At 48.2% G+C, this 23742-nt stretch overlaps 1 protein-coding gene across 2 annotated transcripts in view; it reads left to right on the forward strand.

Annotated features, from left to right (window-relative positions):
* Positions 1-23742, forward strand: part of LOC135180782 (voltage-dependent T-type calcium channel subunit alpha-1H-like) — a 171001-nt gene that overhangs the window by 77797 nt on the left and 69462 nt on the right. For both annotated transcript variants that reach the window (XM_064153524.1, XM_064153525.1), the window contains one exon: positions 23438-23589. In XM_064153524.1, the coding sequence (XP_064009594.1) occupies positions 23438-23589 (152 nt within the window). The remainder of the gene's footprint in view (positions 1-23437; positions 23590-23742) is intronic.

The following is a 23742-nucleotide window of genomic DNA, read 5'->3' on the forward strand; positions in this document are numbered from 1 at the left end:
CCCTGTACTCTGCACTGATCAGACCACACTGTGAGTACTGTGTTCAGTTCTGGGCCCCCCAGTTTAGGAGGGACATTGAGATGCTTGAGCGTGTCCAGAGAAGGGCGACAAGGCTGGGGAGAGGCCTTGAGCACAGCCCTACAAGGAGAGGCTGAGGGAGCTGGGATTGGTTAGCCTGGAGAAGAGGAGGCTCAGGGGTGACCTTATTGCTGTCTACAACTACCTGAGGGGTGGTTGTGGCCAGGAGGAGGTTGCTCTCTTCTCTCAGGTGGCCAGCACCAGAACAAGAGGACACAGCCTCAGGCTGCATCAGGGGAAATTTAGGCTGGAGGTGAGAGAAAGTTCTTCACTGAGAGAGTCATTGGACACTGGAATGGGCTGCCCGGGGAGGTGGTGGAGTCGCCGTCCCTGGAGCTGTTCAAGGCAGGATTGGACGTGGCACTTGGTGCCATGGTCTGGCCTTGAGCTCTGTGGTAAAGGGTTGGACTTGATGATCTGTGAGGTCTCTTCCAACCTTGGTGATACTGTGATATCTAGTCCACACTCCACGATAAAGCAGGTTCATGGAGAGCACCTGAGGTCTTGTTAGAGCCTTAGGGCTCATGGCTGTGTCTCCCTAAGGTCACTGCACTCAGGCTTGGGCTGAGTGCAGGTTTAGACTACCTAAAAGGAGATTGTATTGAGACTGGAGCTGGTCCCTTCTCTAAGTTACTAATGATAGGACAAGAGGAAATGGCCTCAAGTTGCATCAGGGGAGGTTTAGGTTAGATGTTGGGAGGAAGTTCTTTACTGAGAGGGTGGTCAGGCACTGGACCAGGGAGGTGATGGAGTTGCCATCCCTGGAGGTGTTTAAGAGGAGAGTGGATGTGGTGCTTGTGGCTATGGTCTGGTTATTAAGGATGCTGGGATGAAGGTTGGCTGGATGATGCTGGTGGTCCTTTCCAACCATAGCAATTCGTAGTGATGAGATGTTGTGCTGAAGGATTTGGTTGAGTCAAGGACTTGTCAGTGTGAAACTAATGATTGGACTCAGTGGTCTTGAAGGTCTTTTCCAATCTAAGAAATTCTGTGATTCTGTGCCTCAAGGTAGCTGTATCAATCCAAGGTGTGATGTCTCACATGAGTCTGTGGGCCCTTCACTGGGACAAGCAGAGCAGAGACAAAGCAGCACTTAGCACGAGTGATGAGGCAGCTGGGCACGAGTGCAGCCCAGAGCTCTGACCTGACAGGACCATGCAGATAGGAAGTGAAAGCTCTGTCTTAAGCATGCAAATGGTGAAGCCATCAAGATTAATGGGGCTGGGGTGTGGGAGAGTTCAGACATATTTCTAGTAATCACATCCTTCCTGTTGTGTGTTGTTTTTGTTTCCAAGTCTCCAAAATAGACTGTGTAGGAAGTTGCAAGATTGGGACTCCTCTGCCCAGCTTTGCAGATTAAGGAGATAGAGCTGCTCTAAGAGGCAGCCAAATGCTGCTCTTCCGAGAACCCTCTTTGTGCATGGAGGGAGCTTCTGCCTTGCAAATGCTCACAGCCCTTCCTCTCTGCACAACCTTCACGCTGTAAGGGAATCAGGTAGAATGTCTTCTCCTGGGTTGGTGTCCCATCACCTGCAGTTAAACTGCCTGATACTCAACCCAGTGTGTCAGTTCAGTTGACATCACCAGCCAGGGAAGTAACTCACCCCCACTTGGAGTTAGCAGTTGTATTCTGGGGCTCTAATTTACTCCTCATCCTCCTCTCGCCCAGCCTGTGCTGCTCACCCGAGTTTTTGCCACACAGAAGGTGCTGTTCCAATTATTTATTTTTTTATTGGCATCTCCATAGAAACCACTTTGGAGTTGCAGAGCTCAGAGTTTGTGTAAATTTAAGAAGAACCTCATGTCGTGGTTCAGCTCCATCAGGATTCGGACCGGCAGTGGCTCATCAGGAGTGAGCTCCAATGATGAAGTTGGGAAGAAAGGCAGCAGGAAGTTCTCAAAAGCAGAGATGTGACAATTTTCTGCTATATGAGCCCGGGATAAACCTTTGATGATAGCACAAAGATGATCTGAAGATTGTTTGGAGGGAGACACAGACCCATTTTTTTTCCCCCTCCTCCACAGAAATCTCAGTGAATTCCTTGCCTAAGAGGTTACTTGTTGATGTGCAAAGCTGCTTTTTGATGTGCAGGCTCACTGCTTCACCTTGTTAACATGACTGCCTTGCAGTTTGACCTCTCTTTAAAGGTTTAAATGCATATAGATTAATCTGCTTTTGATGTCTGGGCTGATGAAGTCCTGTACTTAATTTTCCAGTTTATAGACAGAGGCTCAGCACTACTCAGAAGCAGCCAGGATTGGAGTGAGGGTTGCTTTGCACCTGGCTGGTAGGAAAGTTAATTTTGGGTTGGGTATGAGAGAGGCAGGCATGAGCAGAAGAGGCTCCTCTGTAGTAATTTGTGCTTCTCTGTCTTTAGCACAACCACCTCAGGCAACTTTTAGATAGGGATGAACTCAGAAACAACAAAAAAACAACCACCAAACCATCATTAGACAGATAAAGAGGAACCTTCTTGCTGTGCTCAGATGTCCAAAGGTCACAGTGGTTTAGCAGCACTGGTCCAGGTCCATGGTCACCAAGGCAATAGCTCATTGCCATGGAAACCCTCACCACCTCCTCAAGGAAGAGCATTTGAGCAGGTCTTGATGTTTAGCAAATAATTGCTTGAGATCCACTGTGCATCCCATCCCTCAACACACTTGGGGACTAAGGGATAAAATAATTTGACAGCTTTCACTGTGATCTATCCATTTTGGAACCCCAAGAGGGGGGTTTCCATCAGGGCAGGAACATTTGTGAGCTCACTTGCTTTCTCAAGGGCTCAGTGTTTGCACATGGTTGATTTAGCTCTGCTAGTTTATTAAAGCCACCACGCTGAAGATTGCATCTCTCACTCCCACTCTCTGCAAATAAAACCTTGTGTTGCCTGTTTCATATGAGAACTGACATAGCTGTTTGGAGGATACGGAGCAGTTTGGCTTGGGTTCGGGGTTGCCTCTTCAGCAGGGGGTGGTTGGCCCTGCTCCCAGGGCAGGGAGCTGGATGAAAGCCCTGGTGTGGCTGGCATAGCTCTGAGGGTTGGTTGGAGCAGAGAGTTGGAGCAGCCTTTCTTGTGCCTTGTAGCTCATGCTGCAGAAGAAGCATCGCTTCTGCTAGTCAGAGCCGTGGCAGGGATGTGCAAAGCTGCCAGGAGGAAAACTTGAACGTGGAGTGCAGGAAAGTTGCAAATTAAATCTGGTTTTCAGTTTGGCTGAGCTGTCACTGTCTGACAGATTATTCCCAGAGGAATGCTTGATGTGGGCAGTAGGCTGGCAGAGCCATTCCGTAGGACTGCAGAGAGGTCAAGTGCTGCCCTGGTGCTGTCATGGGGTGCAGTCAGCCAGAACTTGCCTCCTCTGCTGGAGGGTTTCTCCTGATGTGGTTCCTGCACACAATGTGGAGTCAGGGTGAGGACATTATGGCAAGGCAACACAGAGGATAGAACGATCTCTATGTGGGAGGAAGATGGGAAAGGGCTACCTGGTCCTTCACCTGATCCTGGCATCTCCTGTAAATATCTGCAGGATGATGAATCGGAAGGAGGAAGGTGCTGCCTCCTCTATCTCTGCTTTTCTCCCTCTCAGCTCCCCTTGAAATGACAGCAGCACATAATTGGATCACTTTGGCATTGACAGCATCAGTGCTGATGATTTGAGAGGTGTTATTAGTGTTGCCATTAGCAGTGTAATTAGCCTTAGTGCAACAGTCCACTCTGCCCAATGTGCCAAGGCTGAACTGTCAACCTGCAAAACCAAATTCATCCATTCCCCAAGCCTGGGGAGAGAGTCTCTACTCAGGAGTTGAGCAGTCCTATCTAGAATCATAGAATGGGTTGGAAGGGACCTCCAAATGTCATCCAGCCCAACCCCCACTGCAGTCAGCAGGGACATTCTCCACTAGATCAGGCTGCTCAGAGCCTTGTCCAGCCTCGCCTTGAACAGCTCAGGGGATGGGGCCTCAACTACGTCCCTGGGCAACCTGTTGCAGTGTTCCAGCAGCCTCATGCTGCAGAACTTGTTCCTCACATCCAATCTAAATCTGCTCTGCTCTTATTTCAAACCATTGCCTCTTGTCCTGTCACTGCAGGCCTTTGCAAACAGTCCCTCTGCAGTCTTCTTGGAGCCCCCTTCAGGTACTGGCAAGCTACTATTAGGGGTCTCCCCAAAGCCTTCTCTTCTCCAGGCTGAACACCCCCAGCTTCCTCAGCCTGTCCTCATAGCTGAGGTTCTCCAGCCCCCTGATTATTTTCATGGCCTTCCTCTGGACCTGCTCCATCAGGTCCATGTCCTTCCTGTGTGAAAGGCTCCATAGCTGGACACAGCACTTCAGGTGAGGTCTCCCCAGAGCAGAGTGGCTGAATCCCTTCTCTCCATCTGCTGGCCACGCTGCTTTTGATGCATCCCAGGCTGCCACTGGCCTCCTAGGGTGCAAGTGCACACTGTTGGCACTGCAGCCTCATAGTAAAACTGAAGTACAATAATTTTAATCAGTACTGCTCTTATTAGCACTAATATAATGGAATTCAATTATTTTTAACAGTTATGTTATTCCATTGCACAAAATCAGAATGACTAAACTGTTGGGGTTTTTTCTTGGAATCCCTTTGTTCCCATCACAATAGAGATTTGCTGCAAATCCAGGGCATGCTTAGGGGGCAGCATGAAATACTTCATGCTGAAGGAATGAGAAGCATGCAAGGGAAAGTCACCTCCACCTTTTTCAATCTTGGTTTCCTGATTTTTACTTTCTTCCCCCAATATGAGTACAACTACCTCAAGGGAGGTTGTAGCCAGGTGGGGTTGGTCTCTTCTGCCAGGCAACTAGCAACAGGACAAGGGGACACAGTGTCAAGGTGTTCCAGGAGAGGTCTAGGCTGGATGTTAGGAGGAAGTTGTTGGCAGAGAGAGTGATTGGCATTGGAATGGGCTGCCCAGGGAGGTGCTGGAGTCACCATCCCTGGAGGTGTTCAATCAAAGCCTGGATGAGGCACTTAGTGCCATGGTCTAGTTTACTGGACAGGGCTGGGTGCTAGGTTTGATCTTGGAGGTCTCTTCCAACCTGGTTGATTCCATGATGATTAGTATTAGAAAGGAAACAGATTGCAAAGGCAGCACAGCTCAGCTTCGGTGAGTTTTGTTCCTTGGTCATCTTTGAACATCGGTGGTGGTTTAATGCAGTTTCATTTAATTGGGGGTTTTCTTGTCATGAGGGTGAAAATGTGGAAGCACTGAGCCATCTCCAGACTCAGTGATGCTTCCATTGGAATCAGGGGATTCTGCTAGGTGAAGATCCACCAAGAGCCTGTTGGATCCAAACAGCTGATGTGAGTTTCTGAACTCTCCCGTTGATTTGTGCTCACCTTCAGTCATTCTAACCTTCTGATGCCCAAGCAGTGTGACTGTGCAGAAGGGCACCTCCATCTTGTAATTCTTTTCTGGCCTCTTTTGTTTTTTTGGATATTAGGAATGAAAAATAGCAAGAGTGGTCAGGCATTGGAATGGGCTGCCCAGGGAGATGGTGGAGTCACCAACCCTGGATGTGTTTAAAGGTCGTTTGGATGTGGTGCATGGGAATGTGGCTTAGGGTGAACCTTGTAGAGTAGGCACATGGGTTGGACTTGGTGATGCATTTCCAACCTGAATGTTTCTGTGATTCTGTAACTGCTGTTGTTTCAGGGATTGCCCCAAAAACAGAGCAATATGCTCCTGGAGGTGGCTTGTTTCCTTGTCTCCAGCAGAAGTGGTGGTGATGCGCTGCTCACCACTGCCCACCTGCTCTTTTGTTGCCTGCTGTCCAAGGCAGGCCTGAAGGATGAGGACCCAGAAGGTATCTTTGCTGATCACAACAGCACAGGCTGCTGGCAAATACAGGCTGATTTTGTACTTTTTCATCCTTGCTTTTTCTTTTGTGATCAGTGTGGATGGTTTTAATTGCTGCTTTAGCCTGATGCTCGTGGCTAAGAAGAACGTATCAATAATTCACTAGCAAGAACTGTGTGGCAGCTCTGAACTTCCCATCTGCCTGCTTTGGCTGCAGGCTACAGGACCCTGGGCTCTTGGCATCATTGTCTTCTCAGGGACAAAAAGAAGCTTGTAACAATTGCTTGGGTTGCTTTAGGTTAGCTAGAGGGGAGGAAAGGAGGAAAGGTAGATTTCCCCTGAATTTATTCTCCTGGCTCCTCGCCTGTCTTTGATGCAGAGCAGAGTGGAGTTGCTGCTCATATCACAGATGTGGGCTTGCAGATAATCATTTCCATGCTGATGAAGCTTTTGGATCTTAAGCTCTTTGTGAGTGTTTCTGAAATCTGCAGAGAAGCTGGATCAACACTGAGCCTGTACCAAGTGCAATCTTGTCTTGGAAGACAAAAGGGCTAAAGGTGACCCCAGCTGTGTCATCCCCACAGGTGGTCCCTGAGCTTTATTAGCTTGTGAAAAGAGTGATGAGATGTAACTACCCACTCTAGCAGTCAACTGGATCTGAAGAACCCAATGGATCTTTTAGGTCCAGTGTCACAAAAATCACAGTAGATAGAGCTCAACTCAGTCTATTCTCTTGCTCTGAGGGAGGATCAACTCATCCTGTATCAGTGGCATGAGTGGTTTCTTGTCTTTTAAGACAGCTCCAGAAGGTGAATATCTTTGGTTAATGGACGTCTCCTCACATCCCAAAGGGAACTGCCTGTGCCCAAATGGCCTTAAACATGTGGGAGACCAGACACTGGTCTAGGACTCAGAAGGAGTCTGGGAGTCCTGACATTTAGCATCTCAATGTAGACACTGAACCTTCCCTCGCTGACCCAAAACAAGAAGGCTCAAGCAGGCAACATCCTGGTGTTCTCTAAGCTACACTGCTAGATTTTCTCATCATGTCCACCCAGGAGGTTTTTTTGTCTTCTACCCCAAGATCCTTGGATTTCAGGAAAGTTGTTCTAATTTTCTTCCATCTTTTCTTCTTCCACCCTGCACTCAGAGGTCGATTACAGGAGATTGCTCAATTTTTTCTGAAGAATTAATCCTCTCCTTGAACTTATTTCTCCATCAGGCCACTTCAGCTTCCTGTCCTTGGACTTAAAGGCTAAGTCAAGGTCTTTGTCAGAGATAGAGTAAAGGGATTCCCCATCTTACTCCTTCCCATCAGCAGTCCCCTATCACATTCTCTTGATGTGCCCAATACCAGCACACAGCCTGCAAGTCACAAAGAGGCATTTTTCAAAGGGACTCTCCTTAAAGGTCTGTTAGCAAGGGATGAATAATGGTTTGACAAAATAGATTTAAGTGACCCCTTCTAAATCATCTTGGCAGTAAGAGAGAGAGTGCCCAATTTTAGATTAAATATTTCCAGTGCCATTAGCCCAGGTGAAGTAAACAATGTCTGTTGAGTTTGCCTGCTAATGACAACCCAAAAGCCTTTGATCTCTCTGTGATAGAGCAAGCCTGCTGCTTGGATGTGGATAAAGATCATGTAATCATTGCTAAAGTTGCCTCTTCCAGTAGGATCAAAGAGCTTGCTGACAGTTCTCTATGGTTTCAGTGTTCATGCTCTTGCCAAATTTAATGTAGTTGCAGAGTTGGCTGTGATGGGCATCCTGGAACCTCTGTGCACAGGCAGAAGTAGGAAATGACAGTTTGGCTGAAAGAGTTCAGCAAAGAAAAACAGCAGTTGAGCTTCATTTGTTGTGCAGACTCCTAGAGACAGGACCTCTGTGTTTGTTGTGAAGTAGGGTTTAGTCTCTTCTCCCAAGGGACAGGTGATAGGAGAAAAGGAAACAGCTTCAAGTTGTGCCAGTGAAGGTTTAGGTTGGACATGAGAAACAGTTTCTTCCTCAAAAGGGTTGTCAAGCCCAGGAACAGGCTGCCCAGGGCAGGGTGGAGTCTCTGTTCTTGGGATAGAGATTTCAAAGATGTGGAGATGTGGTACTGAGCAATAAGCTTTAGTGGTGACTTGGCAGTGCTGACTTGGTGGTCTTAAATGTCTCCTCCAACCAAAACAATTCTATGATTCTATGTTCTTTGTGACTATCCTTTTATAACCTACCTCACAATATTCACAGAATCAGAAATTTGAGTTGTTTTGGTTGGAAAAGATCTTTAAGATCATCAGGTCCAACCATTCTCTAACTCCACCAAGTCTGATGCTAAAGGGCATCCCTCAACGCCGCATCTCTACATCTTTTAAACACCTCCAGCTCCTGGAATCTTATGACTCAGTTTACATCTCAAAGGAAAAAAATCAGACCCTTGCTCTTCTTTCTGGTTAGTGTCAGGGAAAGCAAGATGTTTTCAGCAGAAATCTGAAAACAAAAGGGGAAACAAAAGACAAGGGCTAGAAATCAGCCTGAGTGCTGCATTCAATGTTAATGTGTGCATGAGTTGCAATTAGCCAGCTAAGATCATTTCAGGCATTAAGCTGATGACTTTTGACCATTTATCACTGCCTTCAGCACAGATAGTGGCCATGAACACAAGGGTGTGCAAGGGGCAAATAATTCCTTCTGTCAGTGTCATCTTTTTATGGCAAGGGACAAGCCAAATCTGTTGGATGAGAGTCAACAAAGAGCTTGCTAAGAGATGTCACACCTCACAGATCTGCTGGTTTGCTGAAGGACTCTGCCAGCATATGGATGGGAATGATTCAGTCTGTGTAATTCCCTTGGATTCTTGCCAGGTGCTCTTAAAGGGATGAAACCAAGGTGGAGTGGGATGGGATGGCAATCTGCTTACAGACAAGCCTGCTCAGATTCAACAGTTCCTTAATAGAAGAGGGAAGGGGTAGGAAGTTCATTCTTGAAATGCTGGGACATTGCCAGAGGCAGCTCCTGGTGCACCATGGGGCATGTGCTGTCCTGCATGCTCCTGAGCAATGCTCTAGCTGTGGCATTGCTGAGAGTGAAAGAATCATAGAGTCAACCAGGTTGGAAGAGACCTCCAAGATCATCCAGGCCAACCTAGCACCCAGCCCTAGACTATCAACTGGACCATGGCACTAAGTGCTCCATCCAGTCTCTTCTTGAACACCTCCAGGGATGGTGACTCCATCACCTCCCTGGGCAGCCCATTCCAATGCCAATCACTCTCTCTGACAACAACTTCCTCCTAACATCCAGCCTAGACCTCCCCCAGCACAACTTGAGACTGTGTCCCCTTGTTCTGTTGCTGGTTGCCTGGCAGAAGAGACCAACCCCACCTGGCTACAGCCTCCCTTCAGGTAGCTGTAGACAGCAATGAGGTCTGCCCTGAGCCTCCTCTTCTGCAGGCTGCACACCCCCAGCTCCCTCAGCCTCTCCTCACAGGGCTGTGCTCCGGGCCCCTCTCCAGCTTTATTACCCTTCTCTGGACACATTCCAACACCTCAACATCTCTCCTGAATTGAGGGGCCCAGAACTGGACACAGCACTCAAGGTGTGGCCTGACCAGTGCTGAGTACAGGGGCAGAATAACCTCCCTTGTCCTGCTGGCCACACTGTTCCTGATCCAGGCCAGGATGCCATTGGCTCTCCTGCCCACCTGGGCACACTGCTGGCTCATGTTCAACTACTACCTACTATTACCCCCAGATTTCTTTCTTCCTGACTGACTGCTCTCCAACCACTGTCTCCAGCCTGTAGTGCTGCTTGGGGTTGCTGTGGCCAAAGTGAGTTGGAAGAGACCTTAAAGATCATCTAGTCCAATCTTCCTGCCATGGGCAGGGACACTTTGCACTAGACCAGGCTGCTCATAACCCCATCCAACCTGGCCTTGAATATTTCCAGGGATGGGGACATCAACAACCTTTTCCAGCATCCCACCATCCTCATAGCTCCCCTTGGCACCAAGCATAATCTGAAGAGGCACTTCCTTGCTTGCAACCAGCACTAGAGGAATGATCTAGGTGTTCACTCTCCTTTTTTTGAGTATAATTCCATTTTTCTTCATTTTCAGTGAACCTAATCAGTGTAACTAATCAGCCCTATGAGGACTGGCTCAGGGAGATGGGGTGGTTTAGCCTGGAGAAGAGGAGGCTCAGGGCTGACCTTATTACTCTCTGCAACTACGTGAAAGAAGGCTGTAGCCAGGTGGGGTTGGTCTCTTCTCCCAGGCAATCAGTAACAGAGCGAGGGGACACAGTCTCAAGCTGTGCCAGGGGAGGTCTAGGCTGAATGTCAGGAGGAAGTTGTTGGCAGAGAGAGTGATTGGCATTGGAATGAGCTGCCTGGAGAGGTGGTGGAGTCACCATCCCTGGAAGCAGTGAAACGAAAGACTGGATGCTTCACTTGGTGCCATGGTTAGGTGGTGTTGGGTGACAGGTTAGATTGGATGACCTCAAAGGTCTTTTCCAGCCTAGTTATTTCTGTGTTTCTGTATTAGTGCTGACAGGGATGAGCAGGTTCACAGGGTCCACACTCAAGCACCTCTCCCCAGGTGAGCCTTCCCAGTGCTCTTGGTGTATCTCTAGAGGCATTCATCCTTGGTTACTATCTGGCAAGTTGGCTTCTTCCTTCTGTGACTTCTTGTTTAGTAACTAAACTTCAGCACTTCTGGCCTTGCTTGAGGAATTGTTTGATAGGGTTTGGGGTTGGTTATTTTAGATTTTTTTTTTTTTTTTACTATTATTATTCATTTTAAGGCTTATTTTTCCAGCCATCTGTCAGACCAAGTGATCCTCCATCAGGATATAATCCAGTTGATTGGCCTACTTTTCAAGAAGAGCAGCTTTAGTTTCGTATGCTGATGCTGATAGCATTCCAGATTGCCCAGGTCCTTTTCTCCTGAGGGTGAAGGAGACAGCAGCTGATATAATCAAGCTTGGCATTTATGCTGCTTGAAATGAAATTGTATTTTGCTGAATGAAACTGAGAAGGAGGAAAGCAATACTGCAAATATGTTGTGCCATGTGAGACCTTCTGTCTGGGAAGCTTCCTAAGGAAGATACAGCTGATCATAGAAGGGTTTGGATTGGAAAGGACCTCAAAAGATCACCCAGTCCAACCACCCACTGCAGTCAGCAGGGACATCCTCCACTAGCTCAGGCTGCTCAGAGCCTCGACCAGTCTGACCTCAAATAGCTCCTCAACTACCTCCCTGAGCATAGAATCATAGAATCAGTCAGGGTTGGGAGGGACCACAAGGATCATCCAGTTCTAACCCCCTGCGAAGGCCAGGGACACCCTACCCTAGAGCAGGCTGCACACAGCCTCATCCAGCCTGGCCTTAAACACCTCCAGCCATGGGGCCTCAACCACCTCCCTGGGCAACCCATTCCAGCCTCTCACCACTCTCATGCTCAACAACTTCCTCATCAAGTCCAGGCTGAGTCTTCCCACCTCCAGCTTTGCTCCATTCCCCCCACTCCTGTCACTCCCTGAAAAGTCCCTCCCCAGCTTTTTTGTAGCCCACTTCAGATCCTGGAAGGCCACAAGAAGGCCACCTGGGAGCCTCCTCTTCTGAAGACTGAACAGCCCCAACTCTTTCAGTCTGTGCTCACAGCAGAGCTGCTGCAGCCCTCTGAGCATCCTCGTGGCCCTTCTCTGGACACACTCCAGCATCTCCACATCCCTCTTGTCATAGTGGCTCCAGAACTGGATGCAGTACTCCAGGTGGGGTCTCACCAGAGCGGAGCCTATTGCAGTGTACCTGTTGCAGTGTTCCAGCACCTTCGTGGTGCAGAACTTGTTCCTAACATCCAATCTAAATCTGCTTTGCTCTCATTTCCAGCCATTGTCTCTCATCCTGCCACTGTAGGCCTTTGCAAACAGTCTTTTATTACTATCATAGAATCAACCAGGTTGGAAGAGACCTCCAAGATCATCCAGGCCAACCTAGCACCCAGCCCTATCCAGTCAACTAGACCATGGCACTAAGTGCCTCATCCAGCCTTTTCTTGGACACCTCCAGGGACAGTGCCTCCACCACCTCCCTGGGCAGCCCATTGCAATGCCAATCACTCTCTCTGTGAAGAACTTTCTCCTATCCTAGAGAACAAACTCTGTGATCTGTAGCCTGTGTTACAAGAGATGAAAGGGTGGCAGCCAAAGTTCCTTCAGCAGAAAAGACTCCCAGCCAGGAGTCAATACCAAATGATCTTGAAGGATTCACACCAAAATCTCAGAGTAGTTGACTCTGATGTCACTGAATAGCACAAATTCTAATAGCTTTATTTGTCATGATGGAACACATCAGGCTTGTATGCAGCTTGCTCCCTTCCTCCACTGATGTCCTACTTGCAGCTCCAGAAAGGAGCAGTGCATTTTGCATTTGTCTGCCCATCTGCAGTTGCATAAGTAATTATTAGCAATGACTTTTATGCCACAGAGCAGAGAGGTAAAAGCAATTCTGCAGAGCATTAGGAGATCAAGTAGGTCAATTGAAAGGAGGAAAAATTGCCATTGGCCATCTTCAATTAAACTGTTATCGCTCCACATGAAGGATCCCATTTAGAGGGAGGCATAAAACCTGAGAGTAGAGGTGACTGAGAGAATAAATTCTCCATTTTTAATTCCATGGCCAGATAGGGAACATCCATCAGTAGGCATGAGGAGGAGATATCTCTCTCCTTCTGCTTCCTGCCTACTTTTAAGTAGAGCCCATTTGGAAATCTCTCTGCAAAACATTCATGGGTTTTTTTCAGCAGAAAGCACAAACTCGTTGAAGTCACAGCTTTCAGTATAGATTTTAAGGGCAGCTAAACCCTTCCTGAGAAGGGCTTGTCATTCTGAGAGGCTGCAGTATCCAGCTGTCAAACACAAGGCAGGAGGCACCTTGGAACAGCAAATATCTTGGTGATGAGGGCAGCATTCTAGGAGCTGGGGCAACCTGGTTCAAGTCCTTGGATCCTTTTTGTTCTGGAAGGCTTATCAGATGTCCTGGCCTGCCCCATCCTTCTGCTGATGGTGGAAGCAAGGACAGGAGGTAAACAAAAGCTTGGGCCTCCCCAGTGATAAGCAGATACCCACAGGTGTTAGATTCTTGTCGGTGTCTTGCCCACATAAGGGTGAGCCAATCCTGCTTTCATCTAATGTGGTCAGTTTGCAAATGCCATTTTGATTGGTGAATCTCTGTGGCCAGAGGAGCCATTGCACTTGGGCAAATAATAGAAGTTGAGCTAAGTTGCAAGCAGTTGAGCTGCCTCTGCCTGGCTGCCTCTGCTTCACCGAGCTGCCTCTGCCTCATTGCACTTGGACAATGTGTTCTGCTCTGCCTCATGCTTCAGACCAGCTTAGCTCTGGTATTTTGAGCTTGAACTACCTGGAAACTTAAGTGCCTCAAGTTTCTCAGGAGAAGGCATTTAAGTGCCTCACAACATGGCAAGAAGTGCCACCAACATGGTGCTCTCTGCACATCTGCAAGAGATGCTGCCTGCACCTTTGCAAACCTCTCTGCCAAGAGGAACCAGGATCAGGTCAGAGATTGTCTGCCTCTTTGCCAGCACCCTGAGGAAGATCTAGAAGCCTCTCAATAGCTGAGCAGTTCCAACACTGCCACAAAGGAGGCAGGGACTATCTGGAAATTTCTACTCCACCACAGTGAGTAGCACAGACTTTCCCTAGGGCTCCAGGCTGCCTGTTTGCAAGTGAGGCAAAGCCATTTTGTGGTTAAACTTTCCCAAATCATCTTCTTCTCCTAAATGAAAGAATAGCCCATAAGCATCCTTAGGAAGGTTTTCCCCACTGAATTAGAACCCAAATTTAACTCATTTGTATATAATTGTGGGCAGGTGTAATTCCTGCCTCAATAATTGCCCCAACTAAATCACCTTTCCAAGGCCAGATAGCTTAAATAACTTCCAGCTGCACTGGAGTGCATGGGAAAGCACCATCCCAACCATTTTTCCTAGTAAGAGAAGTTACATCACACAAAGACAAGAAAATTTCCATGCCTGGAATCATCATCTAGATTGACTAGAGAGGTTTGAAGTTGATTTTAAGACTGAGAGTCTTGTGCTGTAGTGAATAAGCAGCTTACAAAGGAAATGCTTTCAAATGTAGGAACTGAAAGGTCCACTTGCATTGTTCTTTGTAAGGGCAGGGAATGCAGAGGAGGAAAGAAGCCAGGACTTAAATTGCTTGGGGTTTTGTTTTGTTTGTCTGGTTGGTTTGGTTGTTTCCTTACCTCTGAAATATCAGAATTATTGTACTTGATCTTTGACAAGCAAAGAAAAAGGGAAGAAAAAGAAAGGTCAAAATGTAGCCTTTACATTTGCTAGTAGCCTTCTGAGATGTCACTGACATTCCCTGATGGTTCTGCTTCTGGCTCTTTAAACTTCCTCAAAGAGGACCTTTCCCCAGACTGCTTCACAGGCATTGGAACAAAAGAGTTGTAAATAGAAATGAGGATGCAAGTTGCAGAGTGTAGAGCAAGAGGCAGTAGGCACAAACTGGAGGTCTCATTTAAACGTGTCCAGAGAAGGGCAATAAGGAAGGTGAATGATCTGGAGGTTTGGTGAGGAGCAGCTGAGGGAACTGGGGTTGCTCATTCTGGAGAAGGCATTCTATACTCCCTGAAAGGAGGTTGTAGTGAGGTGGGGGTTGGTCTCTTCTCCTTAGTCTCAGGTAACAGGACGTGAGGAAATGGCCTCGAGTTGCAGCAGGGGAGGTTTAGGTTGGATATTAGGTAAATTTCTTTCCTGCAAGAGTGCTCAGGCATTGGAACAGGCTGCCCAGGGAGGTGGTGGAGTCAACATCCCTGGAGGTGTTCAGGAAATATTTGAACATGGCATTTCAGGATGTGGTTTAATGCCCATGCTTGGCTTGATAGTTGGACACAACCATCTTGGAGGTCTTCTCCAACCAAAACAATTCTGTGAGGAAAAGCATCTTTCCCATGAGGGTGCTGAAGCCCTGCAGCAAGCTGCCCAGAGAGGTTGTGGAGTCTCTTTCTCTGGAAGGATTCCAAGTCCTCCTGTGGTACCAGTGCTTCAGACTCATTTAAGCTGCCTTTCACCATTTTTGAACAATATTTCCTATTAAAGGAGAAAAAAATAAACAAAATCCTAATCCCCTACCAAATCATTGCTTTAATCTGCTCTGGAAAACTGGCTTTCATCTTGTGATTGCTTTCACAGTGGCACATAAGCCCTGAAAATGTAACATGGAGCTCAGTAATCCATCAGTTAAAGAGATTAGTTCTGTAGGATGCTGCATGGCTCAGTGAGGAAAGGAGCAGGCTTGAATCCCCCTCTGCAGAGGTGAAACTGGCTTGAGTATAGCTCTGTGCTCTGCAGCTGATGGGCACTGGAGATGCAAAGGGCTTTCTTTCACCTTGCAGGGATAGGTTCCAGAGGGTGGCTGGTGGCAGTATCTTGGTTCTCTGTTCAGATGAGTGAGCACAGACATCATAAATGAAAAGGTGAAGCATGAGGCTGAGCTGCCAAGAAGCAGCATCTCCCCTTCCACCTTGAGAGAAGGAGAATTGTACTGTGGTTAGAACTAGACCATGGCACTAAGTGCCTCATCCAGTCTTTTCTTGAACATCTTCAGGGACTGTGACTCCACCACCTCCCTGGGCAGCCCATTCCAATGCCAATCACTCTCTCTGCCAACAACTTCCTCCTAACATCCAGCCTATACTTCCCTTGGCATGACTTGAGACTGTGCCCTTCATCTATTGCTGGATGTCTGGGAGAAGAGACCAACCCCACCTGGCTACATCCTCCCTTCATGTAGCTGTAGACAGCAATGAGGTCACCTCTGAGCCTCCTCTTCTCCAGGCTAAGCAACCTCAGCTCCCTCAGCCTCTCCTCATAGGGTTTGTGTTCCAGGCCCCTCACCAGCTTTGTTGCCCTTCTCTGGACACCTTCCAGCACCTCAACATCTCTCTTGAATTGAGGGATTGGTATCCTTTTGCATTGGATTTTTTTTTTGGAGGACAGTTGCCTCTTTGCAGCTGGTGACATTGGTCTCTACAGCTCCCTGAAAGGAGGTTGGAGTGACAAGATGGAGGGGGGCAGTCTCTTCTCCCAAATAACTAGTAACAGGACAAGAGGAAACAGCCTCAAGTTGCACTAGGGGAGGTTTAGGTTGGATAACAGGAAAAAATGCTTTACTCTGAGAGTGGTCAGGTGTCAGAGCAGGCTGCCCAAGGAGATGGTGGAGAAGCTCAACAAAAAATATGTAGACATGGCCCTTCAGAGCATGGTTTAGTGGCTGTGGTGGTGTTGGGTTGGCAGCTGTACTCAATAATCCTAGAGGTCTTTTCCAACCTTAACGACTCTATGATGACCAAGGCTGCAGATTTCTTGGGGTTAGCTGTGCAGCATCCAGAGACTCCACTTGGAAAAGCCTCCAGTGTTCCCATCCTGACCCTGCCTGTGGGTCACTATGTGATATAGTTCTTGCAATCTTCATAATTAGGTTTCCTTTCAATGGGGTGGAGCAGATCCTTCACATCACAATACCATAGATCAGGCTGAGCCACAGCTGACACCACTGCCTCATACCTGAAAAGCAGGAGCTTGTATTTGGAAGGAGAAACAGGCTGTACACAAGTGCTGGATGGAAAATAGGTCCTTGAAGAGAGATCTGATCCTCCTCATTATTGTTTTGTGCTTGGCTGTTACTGGTTCTTTGCTAGCATACACCAGGAGCAGTCCCTCCTTTAGTTCTTGGCCACGACTGCCTTTGCAGCCTGTGGGCACAGTGGAAATGGAGGCCTTGGTGCTTTGAGTGGGTATTCCAGTATGGCATAAATTGTCATGGTTTGAGTGTGCTTTGGATTTTCCCTCCCTCTTCCACCTCGTTGTAAAGCTCGAAGAGCTCCTCTCGTTCTCCCTCTCCACCTTTTCCTGTGCTCCCTGTCCTGTGTTCCCTTTAGGTTTAAACTCCATGAGCTCTCTGCCAAAGACTGCAGAGAGGTGAAGTCTGTTGCAGTGGAATAGATGGTAACTAGAAAATGGCAATGGTTGGGAAATGGGATGAAGAGGGAAAAAACAGGCAGCATCCAGAAGCCAACCATTGACAGTTCATTTTGTGTCCAGAGAAGGGTAACAAGGCTGGGGAGAGGCCTTGAGCATAGCCCTACGAGGAGAGGCTGAGGGAGCTGGGATTGGTTAGCCTGGAGACGAGGAGGCTCAGGGGTGACCTCATTGCTGTCTACAACTACCTGAGGGGTGGTTGTGGCCAGGAGGAGGTTGCTCTCTTCTCTCAGGTGGCCAGTGCCAGAACAAGAGGACACAGCCTCAGGCTGTGCCAGGGGAGATTTAGGCTTGAGGTGAGGAGAAAGTTCTTCACTGAGAGAGTCATTGGACACTGGAATGGGCTGCCCGGGGAGGTGGTGGAGTCGCCGTCCCTGGGGCAGTTCAAGGCAAGGTTGGACGTGGCACTTGGTGCCATGGTCTGGCCTTGAGCTCTGTGGTAAAGGGTTGGACTTGATGATCTGTGAGGTCTCTTCCAACCCTGATGATACTGTGATACTGTGTGATATTCTTCCTGGGCTCTGCAGACCAAACTTAAAAACATAAAGCAGAAAACCAACATCAACAAGAGCTCAAAATCCAGCTTTAGGCTCAGGACTAGAGGGGGGAGTGGGAAGAAAGGGAAGCATAAGTGCAAAGGATGTTTATGAGACTGAATGTCCTGGGTTTGTTTATCACTGCTCTGCATCTCCCAGCCTCAACTCTGCCTGTTCAGGAAGAGTCAAATGACTGCTTTGGGCTTGGGGGTGGATTTCTGAAGCAAATTGCATCCCTGGCTCTGGAAACTTCCTCCCCTGTTCATTCAGGAGGAGGGACCAGGTGTCTAACAGTCCTTTTCTCCAGTGGGATGCAGGTATCAGAATGGAAAGGATTGGAAGGGATATGTTTCCAATGTGGCAGTTCCCATTCACAGAATCCCAGCATGGTGGGGGTTGGAAGGGACCTCTGGGGATCATCCAGTCCAACCCCCCTGATAAAACAGAGGCACCCACAGCAGCTTGTCTAGGATCACAATGGCCAGCTTGGTTTGGAAGCTCTCCAGAGATGGAGATTCCACAACCTCTCTGCCCACTTCAAGGCTCCAGCACCCTCACAGCAAAGAAATTTCCCCTCCTATTCAGATCTCCTGGGATCTAGTTTGTACCTGTGACTATTTCTACTCAGTATCAGAAGAAAAATTGTGCCCCAGCCATGGCACCATTCACCCTACTGGTGATTGAACCTCAGCTATGTAGAATAGGTGGTTGTGGATGCAGCAATCAACAGAGACAGGGCAAAAATGGGAAGAGGAAGAAGAGAGGCACAAGGAGATAGTGACTCCCTTCAAGAACTGCACCGTTCAGCTGCACAAAGAGAATCTAAGGCTGCAAAGTCCTACTCCTTCTCTTCATCCTCTGCTCGTAGGAGCCATCCATAATTTGATCCTCATTAGTTTGTCTCTTACTGGATTTCTCCAGATTCCAGGAAGGCTCTGGGATTGTGCTGTGCTCTGCTAAACCCAGAAGTATCAGCTTCCCAGAGACTTAGTCTTTGGAGGTTTTTAGACCCAAACTATTTAGAAAAGGATTTTTTTTTTTTTTGTCTGTTTATCTGAACTGAGAATGAACTTCTAAAACGTTTGAGGTTTGTCCCTAATAAAAACAGGGGTTTGAATCACTGAGACATTCCACGGCATAAATATGGCTTTCAAAGTGAGCAGAGGTGGTTGTGCTTTCCTGAGACCTGTTTTGCCTGGAGTCAAGGCTGGCTGCTGCTTTAAACTCGGATTCAAGGAAGCTGAAATCTCACTAATTGATCCCAGACACTTTCTGCCTTTCTCTTCAACGGTGGGAAACTTACTTCTGAACTCAAAGTGTGAGGATTCCATTTGTACTCAGATCTGAACCTTTTCTGACCATTACCTGAAGAGTTGTGAGTTAACCTCCTCTCTGTGCTCATCTTTATTTGCTGTCTCCGACAAGGCAGTTTCCACTCACGGCATCCCAGCTTGGTGCGGGTTAGAAGGAACATGGAGATCACTCAGTCCAGCCCCACTGCTAAAGCAGGGGCTCCCACAGCAGGTTGCTGAGGATCACAATGTCCAGGTGGGTTTGGAATCTCTCCAGAGAAGGAGACTCCATAATTTCTCTAGGCAGCCTGCTGCAAGACTCCAACACCTTCAAAGTAGAGGCTTTTTTCACCATGTTTAGGTGCAACCTAACTGGGCTCCAGTTTGTCTCCATTGAATCATAGAATCAACCAGGTTGGAAGAGATCTCCAAGACCATCCAGTCCAACCTAGCACCCAACCCTATCCAATCAACTAGACCATGGCACTAAGTGCCTCAGCCAGGCTTTGCTTCAACATCTCCAGGGATGGTGACTCCACCACCTCCCTGGGCAGCCCATTCCAATGCCAATCACTCTCTCTGCCAACAACTTCCTCCTAACATCCAGCCTAGATCTCCCCCGGCACAACTTGAGACTATGTCCCCTTGTTCTGTTGCTGCTTGCCTGGCAGAAGAGACCAACCCCACCTGGCTACTCCACCCCCTTGCTCCCAAACTTTTAGCTCTTATTGAGCATTGATCAGATCTGCTTTCAGGCTGCTCTTCTCCAGGCTCAGCTGTTCTAGGGCTCTCAGCTTTTCCTCCTCACAGAGATGCTCCAGGCCTCACCACATCTTTGTAGACTCTGCTGGATTCTCCCCAGTAGTTCTCTGTCTCTCCTGAAGTGGGGGGCCCAGAACTGGACTCAGGACTCCAGCTGTGGCCTAACTAGGGCAGAGCAGAAGGTGAAGAGGACCTCTGCACTGGTTAGACCACACCTTGAGTACTGTGTTCAGTTCTGGGCCCCCCAGTTTAGGAAGGACATTGAGATGCTTGAGCGTGTCCAGAGAAGGGCGACGAGGCTGGGGAGAGGCCTTGAGCACAGCCCTACGAGGAGAGGCTGAGGGAGCTGGGATTGGTTAGCCTGGAGAAGAGGAGGCTCAGGGGAGACCTTATTGCTGTCTACAACTACCTGAGGGGAGGTTGTGGCCAGGAGGAGGTTGCTCTCTTCTCTCAGGTGGCCAGCACCAGAACAAGAGGACACAGCCTCAGGCTGCGCCAGGGGAGATTTAGGCTTGAGATGAGGAGAAAGTTCTTCACTGAGAGAGTCATTGGACACTGGAATGGGCTGCCCGGGGAGGTGGTGGAGTCGCCGTCCCTGGGGCTGTTCAAGGCAGGATTGGACGTGGCACTTGGTGCCATGGTCTGGCCTTGAGCTCTGTGGTAAAGGGTTGGACTTGATGATCTGTGAGGTCTCTTCCAACCCTGATGATACTGTGATACTATGATACTCTGTAACTGTGGACCCTCATACCAGCACCACACCATTGCCCATGATCTCATGCAGTTCATCCATTGTGGGGATTCCTCAGTGTTTAGTAGCCTCATGCAGTGCCACTTGGTTGCCATTTGGCCACACTCCACCTGGCCTGGCCTGTCTCTGAAGATTTGGATCAATGTGAAAACCAAGAATCGCAGCACCAAAAGATATGGAGATATCCAAAGCTGGTGAGGGGTTATGCTGAGCAAGTTCTCACTGATGTGGCTTGGAGCCCTGTGGTGGGGAAGTAGTTTCCTTCTGCCAGAGTTGTTAAGGTTTGCAAAGTATTTGGCACAAAGCAAAAAGCACCAATTCAGAGCAACCCTGCTGGCAGTGAGCTGTTCTGGTGCCAAGCTTTGTTTGTTAACCAATCCTTACTCAAAAGCAAGTTGAATTTTGTGACACAACCACATCTCGAGCAAAAAACCCATGATTTCCTTTGCTGTCAAGGTCAAAACAAGACATTGCAGCACTTTTAAATCCTTGTTTCAATTTCGTTTTCCTCCAGCCAGGAAGTTTGACAAAAAATAATCCCTGCCATGAAAAGTTTTGCTTTCAGCAAATCAATATTTTGGGTTGGTTTTTTTTTATCTCTCAGAGAAAAAGGCTTCTGGAAAAATTCCTGCTCTAGAGTTGGCTCAAAGGTGAACAAACCAACAGTGTCTCCTAGTGGCTGATTCCAAGAGAATGGCCAAATCCACCTTGGCTTTCAAGTGTCTCTTCCTTGATCCTCCTCCTAGATTTTTGCTCATCAGGGAGTGAGAGGAGTGGGAAATGAATTGCACTCGGAGCAACAAACCATTTCATAAGCTGTAAAAATATCCATGGCAGGCTGTTTTCTGGGCTCCAGTTGGTGCTGAAAGAAGGTAATTACATTTGAAGGCTGTATCACTGGGTGCTTGGCTCGTCTGCTCTTCAGCTTCCACTCTAATAACACAAGAGGTCAGCTCAGCAGCTCGGCCAGCACACAGGGCTATCCATCCTTGTCTGTGCCCAGTGGGTCCTGCCTCTGTGTCACTGCAGGACTCTGCTCCAGCTCTCTCACGCTACAGTAGCCCTTGGCATTGAATTAGTTCTACCTCACACCAGATTGGATTGCTAAAGGATGATGAAGATATCTTATCTGAAGCTGGCTTTGCAGTGTCAGCCTGCTGTTCATCAGCCTTGCCCAGGTGTGTGTCCCCCACATCATCTCGATCTGCTGAATCAGCTCCTCATCACAGCTGGTGGTGATCTCATCTAGGCTACCTTGTCCTCTCTTCCCTCTTCTCCCCTAAGAGGTGGCTGCAGCATTTCTCCTTCATCCTCTGAACTCCCATCCAAAGCAAACGACACAGTGCTGGAGAATGAGCAAGAAGAGCACCAAGATGTCAGAGGAGCTTAGCAAACCTATTCAAGCAAGGGTCTAGATGATTTCCAGGGGTCACTACCAACCTCACCATGCTGTAATTTTGTGTGATTCTCTACTCAGGTTGTTTTGGCATCATCAGTGTGGGGAATGTCACTGGTGAGTGCTGATTGATGTTAAGAGGGCAGTTGCCATTGCTGCTTCAAGGAAGGCATGAGGATGGCAGCATGGTGATCACACTGTTCAGAGGCACTGAGCAGTCATCTGGGCCACCCTTGCTGGGGACTAAAGAACTGAAAATTGCCCAGTCCTTCCCCTTGTGTCTCTTAGTAATTAGTGTATGTGGATCATAATCCTGAGGACTGAGGCTCTTAGTGCTTTTTCTCTGGCAGAAATGGTTGAGCAAAAGGCAGTCTCTTGCATGAAGTCATTTCACCTATGAATGATGGCTCATTAGCAGCCCACAGACTGTCTCGCCTCTAGTGCAGGTTGTGTGGGCTCTTCCTGCCTTCCAGTTAACTCTTTCACCCTCTCCTTCAATTGCCAAGGATTGAGTTTGCAGACTCTGGAGTTGAATGTGCCCCACAGTGATCTTCTCCCTTTGCAGCCTCAAACAGTGCAACAACGTTCCCAAGAACCTGCCAACTCCTAACGCGGCATCTGATGACGGATGGAGAATAAAGGAAGCTATTATCCGTCAGGAGATGAGTCAGATATGAAAATAACACCTTCTTCTAGACAATATTATTGTACTGAGGAAATGAAAAAGACTCATTTGCTTTTGCAAAGGGCCTCGAGCCTTAGAAATGTGCACTGCAGAGCCAGGTGCCCTCGGAGAGAGCAGCTTCAGTCAGCCAGTGATGCCCATCTCACCTTCGGCCTCTGGACTTGCTGTGCCACGGTGTGGAGCCTGGGTGCTGGGCAGGCATCACTGAGCCTTCCAGGAAAGGACCATCTAAGGTCATGTCAAGAAAGCAAGGTGGTAGCCCAAGGTGATTTGGTGCTGGTGAGAGAGGAGGGGGAATGGGAAAATCAGGTCTTGGACTTAAGCTGCATGCAGCCTTTGCACTCAGGGAAACCCACACTGACCTTGGAGGGAATCCTGACCCTCAGGACCACAAACAAAATCTGCTGGACATTGCTAGCCAGGACTTCAGTAGGAAAAATCATCTTGGGTTGTGTTTTATTGGGGGGGTTGGGAGGACAGTTTCCAAAGGGAGATAAATATCTCAAAGGAAATGAAACTACTGGTCCTACTGCTTTTTTACTGGTATTTGTTTTGCTGATTCCCTTAAGAGATGTCTGCAAGAAAAGTGCTTTGTTTGTGTGTGGGTAGAGCTGTGCTGCATTGACAGTAGTCCTGCTCTTGCATACAGCAGCATCCATAAAGATCTGCTGGCTTGAGGGCAATGAAACCAGTCTGAGCAATGCAAGTCCAAGTAGAAGCCTCAAAAGCCATAGTGGCCACTGACCTGGTGATTGGATCTTGCTTGCAGCACCAAACAGGTCTTCTCTTTCCATAGCTTTAGGGGTTTGGGGACTGCATATTGGGCTGTGACTCTGGATTTCCAGCAAGACATACAGGGACTATCTGTGAGGTTTATCTGCTGTTTCCCTCAGACACTTCTCTGCCTCTATGGCTCTCTGGAAGGAATGTGGGAAGATGGAGCATTTGTGCATCCCTAGCACAAATCCCAGAAGCAGGAGAAATGTACCAGCCTTTAACCCTTTCCTCTGTGCATCTGTTTTGACCACGTTGCCTCTTTTTTTGCCTCGTAGCCAGATGAGCTGACCAACGCCTTGGAGATCAGCAACATCGTCTTCACAAGCATGTTTGCTCTGGAGATGCTCCTGAAACTCCTTGCCTTTGGCATCTTTGGCTACATCAAGAACCCATACAACATCTTTGATGGGATCATAGTTGTCATCAGGTCATTGGTGGTTCTTTCTCCGTTGGGTTTTTTTCTGCTGTGGGCTCAGACCAGCTGGGGAGTGGGATGGGGAAGGGGAATGATGTGGCGTGCATTATTCCAGGGCTCACTGTGGTGTGGTGTGCTATAATTGTGCTGGCCTTTTAGATTCCT

The sequence above is a fragment of the Pogoniulus pusillus genome, chromosome 13 (genome assembly GCF_015220805.1).
Source record: "Pogoniulus pusillus isolate bPogPus1 chromosome 13, bPogPus1.pri, whole genome shotgun sequence".
Classification (NCBI taxonomy): domain Eukaryota; kingdom Metazoa; phylum Chordata; class Aves; order Piciformes; family Lybiidae; genus Pogoniulus; species Pogoniulus pusillus.